Raw genomic sequence first — 12,106 nt, forward strand, 5'->3', positions numbered from 1 at the left:
GATGCAAAACACACATCTCTGAAGGCCACTCTCACAGATGGTTCATCTGAGATGTCGTATAATCTCAGAAGGAAGTACCATAATCAGTTTCTGATTTTTTTTTTATTCAACTTTATTCATAAACAAAGTCTGGCAGTAACATTCATAAAATAACCACATTGCAAATATTACAGACTAAGAAACATTTCATGAAAAAAACAGAAAAAGTTCAGATGCAACATAAGCTTTAGCAGTGTAGTTAAAACTAAATCAGCTATGAGATAACCTTTCCATAGCTCACATAGCTGCTTTATGAGCTTAGCTATGTTAGCTGCATAGCTGTTATTAATGTAGCTCCATTATCTATAGCTAAGTTAACTTTAGCAACATGAGCTTTAGCAAACGTGGCTAAAGCTAACTTAGGTTCATTGATAACTTAGATACGTTACTTACGTAGCTGCTTTGTGAGCTTAGCTTTAGCCATGTAAGCTATGTAGTGCTGTTATCTACATGAGCTACGTTGCTGTGATAGAATGTTTTCATGGAGGACGAGCTTTTGAAAGTTTTAGAGTGTAGGTCTATTCTGAGATATATGGTGTCTCAGATGAACAGTCTGTGAGAGAGGCCGTCAGAGATGAACGGTCTGCAGTCAACCTGACTTGAATTATTTTTGAGAAGAAAGAAAGGGCACTGCTTTAGGCGTACTGGCTAAACATTACACCATGTTTTTTTGTTTGTTTTATGGATAAATTTAACATAATGGGAAAGAAAACCTTTAAAAAGTGGCCTTCCTAGTTGATGCCACAAGTGATCCTGTAATGCGTTCTTGCTCACAGCATCACCACTTTTAACAGCTTTTCTCCCTCACTGCATAAAATACTTCTATTAATAGGGAAGAAACTAAAGGAGGTGAGTGTTACAGGGGGAGCTTGAGTGACAGTGTGCACAGCAGATGGAAAAGAGTAATGTTGGTCCATCATAAGAAAGCAACATAAAACAAAAACAAGACAGAACAGCAACCCCCAGTAGCAGGTCAGGCTTCCTTATGTTGTAGCAGTCTTTCACACAGCTACCATTACAAGACACGGACCATTACAACCGTGAAAATTCTGTAGTTCTCCAGTTCTAAAACTGTCTGAAGTGTTTGAGGTAATGTAAGTAAAAAAGATGTGTGACATAGGATTAGTCATTTTGAATTAATGTAGACATTTCAGAATGGAAATTCAACGTATTGTTGCTTTAAATCAAACTTCATTACACCCATGAGCCTCTGCTGCAGCACAGTGCTAGAGGTGTAGATAAGAGGCATAAATCAGTCTACTTTTATAATATAAAATACGACTTGTACAAAATCAGCCTTAGTGTTATATATTGAATGATGTCTCAGTGACAGAGTTACACTGGAAATGGAATTTAAAATGCCTCAGTTCGTATGTTGTTGTGTGATAAGTCAGTGCCAACAAATAAGAGAGTAAAATAAACAGTAAAGTAGCTCAGCGTGTGCTAATGTGCTCTGAAAAAAACAAAGTAAATAATCTGGATAAAGTGTGTGGAGGACGGCTCATCAGCGGAAGTTTTCTTCGGCTTCGACAGTGCTGCAGATGAAATCAATCATGTTTGTACATTTCCATATGCCACACTGACTCGGTGACCTGCTCAGACTTAACAAGCTCTGATAGCAAAGTGATTGCAAATGTGCTCTGAAATAGGATTTCATCTCAGATCTTCAAAAACTGTTCCAAACAACTGAAACCTCCATAATTTATTTTGTGTGTGCTCTGCTTGAGGAGAAACATAAAGCGGTTATTTCTAGTCATTTTCTATTACGTCTGAATTTTCATCTTTAATAAAATGTCCTTGTGACGGGTGGACACAGGCTTGGCATGCTGCCCTCTCTGTGGATGTTAAAAGGCAAAATTTACATTTTTCAAAATGATGCAGAGGTCACTGGGTCAGAATTCATTATGTTGCACAAAGGAAAGTTTATTTCCAAGAGGTCTTTTCTTAAAGTTTCTAGATCCAAAAGTGGTGCTTTTTTATTAATTTATCTGTTAAAATGGGGTTTACTTGAGTTTAATCCGTGGGTTGTATAGAAGTAAAAGTTTAATTTTACTTCTCATAGTACACATCTCCTGTTGAAGGAACTAAACCCTGATTTAGTCTTATTTTGTATTATTTTCAGTTTTACCTCTCAGTTGTGGTAATACTTCATCACAAACTACTGCCATCTGTTTTTCTCACAGCAAAAAAGCTTTAAAGCCAATCCCCAATGACCTCATTATGATAAAACATTTATTTTAGATTCAAAATGATTACTTAATGCATAAACATTTTTGGCTGGTAAAAAGGCACTTCCTGGTTCAGCTTTGACATACTTAATCTGCTTTACAATACATTACTTTGTTTTCAATTTCAAATAAATGTACAGCTCCTGAGAGGAGATTGTAACTGATTATAAAACTGACTGAAACTAAAACAGATGCCTCTTTATGAGTTAAAAAGGCAAACCACAACATCAGAGAGAAAATCTGTTCTTTTCATGAAATGATTTTTTTAAAGACTGTAAATGTTCCAGCATGGTAGGTGTTAGATGAGGCCTAAACTGCCTTTATCTTACTACGATAACTGGTGGTGTGTCTGTCTGTGTTGATTTGCACACCACAATGTTGTTCAAATTGTCCTTGACACCTCTCACAAGACTTCTTGGGTGTACTGGTCCGAACTTGGTGCCATAAAGAAATCAGAAATATGTACAGATCTTCTATAATATCCATAATTGTTGCGCCTTTCAGTTTGTCCCCCTCCCCTTCCCTGTACCCTATTACGTCACTTCTCCTGTGAAACACATATGCACACTGTGCAACAAAGGTGAAGAGAATTCAGCCATCTCTTTCAAACACACATGCTAAACAGTGGTTCCCAACCTTTGTTCCACTGACCCCCCCTTCACAAATCCAAGACGAGCTGTGGCCCCCCACCACCAATATGAAAAAGACTTATTGCTGTCAAAAATAAGCATCACTTTGAATCGTTTTGATCATTTAAAGCCAAAAAAAAAAAAAAAACAGCCAAAAATAAAAGTGTTATCACCAAAAGGCTTTTGTATGAACCATTTCTGTGTTGTATCATGATCTCAGCTCTGAATGACCCAAATTTTAACAACCTCAGAGCAGACAGATCCTCACATCGCCCCCTGAAATCTCCGGCCCAAGGGTGTCTCAGACCCCAGGTTGGGAACCAAGGAGCTAAAAGACGGAAGCTACAATGGGTTCATGACTCTGGTTTTTCTCTATAACTGAGAGAGAAAGTGACAAAGATGGAAATCAACTGGACTTTGTTGAAACATGCCCACAAGGAAATGCACCTGTGCATGCCTGTATGTGATAACATACCTGCTCCACAATCCCTGATCAAATGAAACTCTCTTTAGAGCGCTTCTCCATGCTCATATAAAACAAGATAATACCGGAGATGTGTCACACGGTGTTAGAAATCCTGGTTTACTATCTGTCATTTATCAGCCGCAGTTGGCAGTGCTGCATAAATGTGTATGAATATGTGTCTGTCTCCATGCAGCCAAACAGTGTGATGCTTTGTTAAAGCCCCACAATAAAGTGTGTGCTCTAAAACTTTGTAAATAAGTCAAAAGACACAGCTGTAATGCTCCCCCTATTGTGTTGTAGGCCAATCACTGCAAACACGCACTGGTGCGCAGAGACGCTGAGCCATTATGCAGTTTAATTGGGGAAAAAACACCCATTTCCATACAAATTGGTCTTATGGCATTCAGGATCTAATGACAAGGTTTCCTTCGTTCACAGAGATACCTTGTCAAGATGGCACTTAAGTGAACACATTAATATTACCAGTCCTTTCATTGAAAACACTGTCTGTTATTCTGAATATTTAACATGGATTATCAGAACCCATGCGGGATACAGGTGGGATTGGACACACCTGTTGCTGGTGTGGGCAGGAGTGGATGGCACAGGCTGCGGGAGCTGGGGGTAATGGTCAGAAACCCAGTGGGAGAGGGGGATGAGAGGGGCTCTAGTTTATTTATTTAGTTAATTTATCACTGCAAAGATCCCAGTGAGTGGTGGCTGAGTTGAAACAGATGTGGGCTGAAGTAGCCATTTGCCAGGGAGATTAAAGCCCATCCCATCTAAATCTCTTTGCCTCTTGTCAGACTGGCTGGAAGTTTGAGACAGCATTTTCAATATGGCAGCTCCCATCTCTGGGCTTCAAAACCCCTCTTCAGATACTAGTGGGTGACATCACTGAGATGACATCCATGTTTTATACAGCCTGTGTTTTGAGCTAATATATTTAATCTTATACATGGTATCTTTAAAAATAAAAAAGTGAACCATCAGCCAGTGACGCTGTGTTCATATTGCCTGTAAAAGAGATCCATATTCTCCATCTGCATAGTCTGACTTGACATTTACCTTTAAATATGCAAAAAGTTTCAGAAATTAGCTTGCACTTTTGTCTATGAGAGAACTCAGAGGTTAGCAGATATACAAATGACTCACATCTTGGTTGTTCATGTCCCAATAGGGTCTCTCTCCGTATGAAACCACCTCCCACATGACGATGCCATAACTCCACACATCGCTGGCTGTGGTGAACTTCCTGTATGCTATTGCCTCAGGAGCCGTCCATCTAATGGGGATCTTCCCTCCGGGGGAAAGATAAGTTCCTGTGGGCTCCTTAAATAGAGAAAAGAGAAAGCTGGGTCAGTGACTAACAGTGTATGTATATTCAGTAAATGTAAATGTATATTCAGTCATCCGAATGGGGGAATGGTGAACATTTCCAAAGGGTTAAAGTGTGAAATATATACTGATTTATGTCTATGAGACATCTGTCACATTTAGATATTTCATCCAAATATGAAAAATAATTTTAGTTTTCGTGTGTTAGTCACCCTTGTAGTATAAGCAGCCTCTGGGTCGTCCTCCAGGACTCGACTCAAGCCAAAATCGGACACCTTGCACACCAGGTTGCTGTTGACCAGGATGTTCCGAGCTGCCAGGTCTCTGTGAACGTAGCTCATGTCCGACAGGTACTTCATTCCTGAGGCAATGCCACGAAGCATGCCAACCAGCTGGATCACTGTGAACTGACCATCGTGTTTCTGAAGCATAAAAACATTAGAAAAGGTTAACATGGACACAAAGACAAGCTGGGAAGTCATGAGAGAGTACATTTTGATTTGGTTCATTTCCAGCGGACAGAAAAATGCTATTCCAAATGATTAATAATGGTTAATTAATACACATCAAAACCTTCCAGACTAATTAAAGGAAGAGACAGGATAAAAACGTCTCTACTGTGAAGAGAATCACAGCAGAATTAGAGGTGAAAACAAAGTCTGCTGAAAGAACAGCTCCATTCTATGTACAGTGCCTCCTCTGCATGCAGCATGGGCTCTTCTTTTCCTTTCTTTTTATAAAGTTGTGTTAGTTGTTTGATTGTTTATTTTTGGGCTTTTTTTTTTTTACTGTAAATGGTCTTCTTGTGAGCCTGTACACATATGAACATGTACTAGTTTTCTTTCTAAGTTTTTTTTTAATCAATTTTCTTTCCTCCTTTCATTCTACCCCTCTTCTTCATCCAGTTATCATCCTTTCTTTTTTATCTACTTTTATCTTCTTTTTCTTTTCTTTTCTCCTTTTGCTCCTCTTCTTCTCTTTCCTTTTTACATACACTTCTACATTTCTTTTCTTATATTTTCCCTAATTTTTTGTCTTCTCTTTTTCCCCTCCTTGGTCTTCTCTTTTCCTCATTTTCTTCCTCTTCTTCAACCACCCTGATAAACCTTGCAAGTTGAAATGTGTAGTAGCCAAGGACACACATTGAAGGCTTTTTAAGTTTCAAGTCTAACCTTTCCTTTGCTGTCTTTGGCTGAACAATCTGTCCTTGTATCAAACTGTCTTTGTTACCTTAATTTGTGAAGAAGCACTCCTCTTCCACTCTACACACTTTCCCTGGCATTCATTCTCCATTTCTTTGTGTAACACTTAAAAAAAGAGGTTTAGAGATATAATATCAAAAATGTACCCGTAGAAAGGCATCCAGGGATCCATTTTCCATGTACTCTGTGATAATCATCAGTGGCTTACCTACAAAAATGAAAGAGTTAGAAATATTAGTCTTTATCAAAAATAAAAACAACTCTGCACGCTACTTTTATTCAGATCTCACATCTAGTCACGACTCCTTCCAGCCGAATGATGTTGGGATGGTCAAACTGTCCCATGATGGAGGCCTCAGACAGGAAGTCCCGCCTCTGTTTGTCCGAGTATCCTGCCTTCAAACTCTTGATGGCCACGTAGATCTCCCTCTTTCCTTGAACACGAAGACGACCACTGCACACCTCCCCAAACTCTCCTACACACAAAAAAACAGCAGAGTCAGCGCCAAGTAAGCAAGCATGTGTGGGTAAAAGTGTGTGTGTGCACTAATGCCAGGCTTACCCATGCCAATAACTCTTTCAATGTGAATACTGCTAACATCGATCTCCTTGGCAAACTCATGGATGGCCTGATCAGGGTCTTCGTAGGTGAACGGGTCCACGTAGATTTTGACTCCTGCCGAGGAGGAGAAGAAGAAGAAATAAGGGAGGAGGAGGAGAGAAGGAGGAATGCAGAGGAGGGTGAGAATATGAGTTGTGTAACTGCTGCATATGTTATGTAAATGTCTTTGGCAGTATGTATGGGCTGTGTGCAGGTGGATCGAAAAGAATATGGGAAGAAAGAGGATCCATCTGTCTTTTCTCATTACAGTATGTTTGTGCGTCTGTGTTTGTGTGTATGTATGTGTGTGAAATACCTGGGTTAAGATGTTTCTCCTCCTCTGACTCCTGCTTTGTTTTGCTGTACTTGCTTCTCCTGATGACACAAAAAGGAAAAGCAAAAAGAAAATTAGACCCACTACTGTCTATCAAACTGAACTGTTTATAAAAACATAATAATAACCTTTTTTATGGAGCACTTTTCAAAACCAATGTTTCAAAGTGCTTTACAACGGCAGCATTAAAAAAGACAAAAAAAAAAACTGAAAACAGACAGGTGATAATTCATAATCAACGAGACACTCAAGAGAAAAAAACATTCAAAGCATTACATTTTTCTTAAAAAAAGGACTAAAAATACAAACAATTCTTTTAAAGAAATTCTCAAACCCATATTTCCATAAAAACTAACAATTAGGGCTGGCGAAAGTGGAAAAATTTGAAGCATGCGTAGTTTCAGAATATACGTGGTTATCGCGATTAATCATATTCATATTCTAACCCTAACCTTGGAGAAAAATTTTATTCAGCCTGCAAGAGAACTGCGGCTTGGGAGAAGAGTTATTCTCTATCAAGATAATTACCTTAAACATACAGAGAAAGCCACACAGAAATGCTTTAAAGACAGTAAGGTGAATGTTCTGGAGTGGCTGTGTCAAAGCCCAGACCTCAGTCCAAAAGAGAATCTATGGCTGGACTTGAAAAGAGTTGTTCATGCCCAAATTCTGTGCAACCTGACAGAGCTTGAGCAGTTTTGCAAAGAAGAATGGAGTAAAATTTCAGTGTTCAGATGTGCATCTCCACAGAGTCAGGGCTGTGATTACAGCCAAAGGCGGATCTACTAAATACTGACTTAAAGGAGGTAAATATTAATGCTGTCACTTATTTGCATTACATATTTTTATCTACTTGACATTGCTTTGTAGAAATCTGTTTTCCCTTTGACATTAGTTATTTTTATAGCTTTTAAATGTGTCTGTTATTTTGTGTTGATATGTGACCCAAACCTCACTCTGATAATGAATAAAAACATTTGATCACAAAAAATGAACTTAACCAGGGACAAAAGGAACTTGTTATGGATTGAAAAAGAAAGACGTGGGGAATAAAAGATAAATGTTTGGTACTACAAGGTACAGATGACTTTTGACCTGCTCACTGAGCTGTCTGTGAGTTTTTTTAAATAAAATTGGACATTTAGGAGCAGTGGTGGACTCATTTTACATCACTGTTGCTGCAAAGAGACACTGCAGCAGTTAAACTAGAGTGTGATGAAGGGAACAATAAATCATGTGTGAGTAAATTAATTCTGGACCTTAATTAGTTGCAATTGATCTTGACAGCCCTTCTAAAATCAGTAGAGACTCCCTGTTTTTCGCTCACACATTTTTTGTATGATTTTTACAGTTAAGAAAACACACACAAGGACATGAATGAGTTTCTAACTTTGTTTCTTTCCCATTAGAAGTAGGCAGTCATGGGGTTTTTCAGGATTTACTACAACACAAGTGACAACAATGAGAACAGAAGCTGAAGGAAAGACACAGAACTAGCAGATGAAAGCATTTTAAGGGAGCGTGAGGAGGAGGGGCGATGCCTCAGGTAGAGAAAGATAAAAGGTGTTTTCCATTAAACAAAGAAACTGTCAGAAACACCTTTGTTGGCGAGCAGGTGTGTGTGCGTGAGTGTTTGTGGGCACTCGCGCATGCTTGTGAGTGTGACACGCAAGCTGCGCTGCTGAAAAGAGAGTAATGACAAGTCAGGGACAAAGGGATTATCACTGTCTCCACTCTAATCCCCTTTAAAAGCTTCAGGTAACACACACGCATTATTCAGCTACGCAGAGGAGAGTGTGTGTGTTTTAGTGTGTAATTGGGGCAGTTCAGCAGCAGTAGTTCAGGTAGAGGCAGCACACTGATTGACGTCAATGATGCACTGATGGGAAACCTCCAGCCAACATAACAAGCATATAGGTGTGAACGGCTGCCTATATGGATCCTTATAGTAATTTGTTAAAAAAAAGTGTGTGTTTTTGTGTGTGAGTCTACCTGCGGCTAATGATGAAGACAGCTGCAGATATCAGCAGTAAAATTCCAACCCCGCTGACAGACAGCAGCAGGAAGGCCGAGTTTACTCCTTCGCCGATCAGAGGGAAGGGATCTGACGGAGGAAGGACACAGAAGTCATTAATGGAAAAGAAACTTCATCACCATAAAACTTTCATTATTCCTATTAAAAGACTGATTGTTACTGTCAGACTACCTGAATTTGTGGAGAACTCAAATGGAGCACTGAACTCTCCATATCCTGCCGCAGTGCGAGCTCGCACATGAAACACATACACAGTAAGGGGGTTGAGCCCGGTGACATCGACACTCCGGGAGAAAGTCCTCATTATGCGGTAGGAGCGCTCTTTCTGGTCCTGATTAGACAAAAACACAGAGGAGTCTTTTTTCAGAGTCTGACTGCAAATCCATGTTCCCCATGAGAGAAACAAACAGAGGGGGACATATTGACAATCCAGACAGCTGTCTGAGCTGAATTAACCTGTGGCTGCCTCACCTTTTCATAGAATTTGACCTCGTACTCCAGGATGACCCCGTTGGGTCGATCAGGCTGTTGCCACGCCAACGACAAACTGTGTCTGGTGACTTCTGTGGCATGGACTGATGAGACAGGAGAGGGAGCTGAGAGGGAAGATAGAGAAAGACAGCTGGGGTTGGTTTGGTTTGGATCGGTCCAGTCTGTGAAGTTGAAGATGAGGACTGGTATACTTTACTTTGGTTGGGTTCAGGTTGGTTGATTTTATCTTATTCATCTCCACTGATTTATAATCATTTATAAAACATTTTTCATTTTTAATGAATTATATTCTATGGTTAATAATAGTTTGGTTAGGTTAAGATTAGTTAGAATTACTTTACTTTGTTTATGATAAGTTAAGCAAGGTAAAGTTGGCTTATTGGTTACCAAGACAGTTAGGTAAGGTTAGGTTTAGTTAAAATTAGATTAGTTTGATTATGATGAGTAATATAAAGTTGGTTAATTAGTAAGTAAGTTAGCTAGGTCAGGTGATGTTTGGTTTAGTTTAGTTAAAATTGGCTTATTTTGGTTACGATAAGTTAAGTACGATAAAGTTGGTTAGTTAATAAGTAGGTACTCTGGATGAACTTCCCCAAGATAAGTTATTTTGAGTCCCTTTAGGTTGGGTCAAGTTAGGTTAGGTTAGGTCAGGTTAGGTTAGGTTAGGTTAGGTAAAGTTAGGTTAGGTTAGGTTAAGTTAGGTTAGGTTAGGTAAGGTAAGGTAAGGTAAGTTAGGTTAAGTTAGGTTGGTTAGGTTAGGTTAGGTAAAGTTGGGCTAGGTTAGGTTAGGTTAGGTTAGGTTAGGTTAGGTTAGATTAGGTTAGGTTAGGTTTGGTTGGTTAGGTTAGATAAGGTTAGGTAAGGTTAGATTAGGTTAGGTTAGGTCAGCTTAGGTTAGGTAAAGTTGGGCTAGGTTAGGTAAGGTTAGGTTAGGTTTAGTTAGGCTAGGTTAGGTTAGGTCAGGTTAGGTTAGGTTAGGTTAGGTTAGGTTAGGTTTAGTTAGGCTAGGCTAGGTTAGGTTAGGTTAGGTTAGGCTAAGTTAGGTTAGGTTAGGTTAGGTTAGGCTAGGTTAGGTTAGGTTAGGTTAGGTTAGGTTAGGTTAGATTAGGTTAGGTTAGGTTAGGTTTGGTTGGTTAGGTTAGATAAGGTTAGGTAAGGTTAGATTAGGTTAGGTTAGGTCAGCTTAGGTTAGGTAAAGTTGGGCTAGGTTAGGTTAGGTTAGGGTAGGTTTAGTTAGGCTAGGCTAGGTTAGGTTAGGTTAGGTTTGGTTAGGTTAGGTTAGGTTAGATTAGGTTAGGCTAGGCTAGGTTAGGTTAGGTAAGGTTAGGTTAGGTTAGGGTAGGTTAAGTTAGGTTGAGTTAGGTTAGGTTAGGTTAGATTAGGTTAGGTTAGGTTAGGTTTGGTTGGTTAGGTTAGATAAGGTTAGGTAAGGTTAGATTAGGTTAGGTTAGGTCAGCTTAGGTTAGGTAAAGTTGGGCTAGGTTAGGTTAGGTTAGGTTAGGTTTAGTTAGGCTAGGCTAGGTTAGGTTAGGTAAGGTTAGGTTAGGTTAGGTTCGGTTAGGTTAGGTTAGGTTAGGTTAGGTTAGATTAGGTTAGGCTAGGCTAGGTTAGGTTAGGTAAGGTTAGGTTAGGTTAGGGTAGCTTAGGCTAGGTTAGGTTAGGCTAGGTTAGGTTAGGTTAGGTTAGGTTAGGTTAGGTTAGGTTAGGTTTGGTTAGGCTAGGTTAGGTTAGGTTAGGTTAGGTTTGGTTAGGCTAGGTTAGGTTAGGTAAGGTTAGATAAGGTAAGGTAAGGTTAGGGTAGGGTAGGTTTGACTGGGTTAGGCTAGCTCAGGTCAAGTCCTGTTAGACTGGATTAGATTAGAAACATTCTGGATGAACCTCCCCGGGATAGGTTAGGTCAAGTCCTGGTTAGTTAGAGTGGGTACGGTTAGCTTAGGTTAGGGTTGCCTATGTTAGGTGAGATTGGGTTAGGTTATCTTAGGTTAGGTTAGGTTAGATTGGGTGAGTTTAGTTTAGGTCAACTCCTATTAGTTTGGGTGTGGTTAGGTCAGGTGTGAAACACTTTTGATGAACCTCCCAGGATAAGGTAGGTTATATCAGGTTTTATTAGGTTAGTTTTAGTTAAAGTTAATTTGGATGAGTTGAAACTGGGATATCTTAGATCCATGGTTCTTAACTTGCTGGGCGCAACCCAAAAGAGGCTTTCAAAACCTTAATCAGTGGGTCGCAGATGAGCACTTTGATATAAGAAAAGTTAAGGCAAAAGTCTATGTTGTGTAATTATTTTCAATGAGTAATAAAGAAGTAGGGTATCTAATGCTGGTTACCATTTGCCATTAAAGACTAAAGAAGTAGATCCAAGATTTTTGTTTGATGCTGGTAGTTTAACAAAGCCTGATGTAAATATGCCATTAAATCCATGAAATATGTGTTCTCATTTAGGAAAAATGGGACTAAAGTCAGTGGGAAGTTGCACAGTGATGCTTTTGACTATCACCATGGGTTTAAATACTGTGTGTTCATGTATTTTATTCTAATTTAGTTTAGTTAAGTTTGTTTGAGTTTTGATGACACAAGTTTAGCTTGCTTTGGCTCTGCTGGTTTTAATGATGTTAGACTGAGTTTATATTAGTTTAGTGGTAAAAAAGCTGAAATATGACAAGCCAAACTTTTAGTGGCATTGGTTTTTCAAAAGTAAATCCTAATGCTTTAATCAATGGTAGAACAATTTCAATTTCTTTT

At 39.2% G+C, this 12,106-nt stretch overlaps 1 protein-coding gene across 1 annotated transcript in view; it reads right to left on the bottom strand.

Annotated features, from left to right (window-relative positions):
- The window catches only part of LOC121520397 (ephrin type-A receptor 4-A-like), a 42,008-nt gene that overhangs the window by 4,798 nt on the left and 25,104 nt on the right, over positions 1–12,106 (bottom strand). Inside the window, exons 8-16 of the mRNA XM_041803824.1 lie at positions 9,344–9,468; positions 9,044–9,203; positions 8,830–8,941; positions 6,820–6,878; positions 6,465–6,578; positions 6,193–6,378; positions 6,049–6,110; positions 4,913–5,122; positions 4,518–4,694 (exon numbers count right to left, since the gene is read on the bottom strand). Of these exons, the coding sequence (XP_041659758.1) occupies positions 4,518–4,694; positions 4,913–5,122; positions 6,049–6,110; positions 6,193–6,378; positions 6,465–6,578; positions 6,820–6,878; positions 8,830–8,941; positions 9,044–9,203; positions 9,344–9,468 (1,205 nt within the window). The remainder of the gene's footprint in view (positions 1–4,517; positions 4,695–4,912; positions 5,123–6,048; positions 6,111–6,192; positions 6,379–6,464; positions 6,579–6,819; positions 6,879–8,829; positions 8,942–9,043; positions 9,204–9,343; positions 9,469–12,106) is intronic.

The sequence above is a fragment of the Cheilinus undulatus genome, linkage group 13, assembly GCF_018320785.1.
Source record: "Cheilinus undulatus linkage group 13, ASM1832078v1, whole genome shotgun sequence".
Taxonomy (NCBI): Eukaryota; Metazoa; Chordata; class Actinopteri; order Labriformes; family Labridae; genus Cheilinus; species Cheilinus undulatus.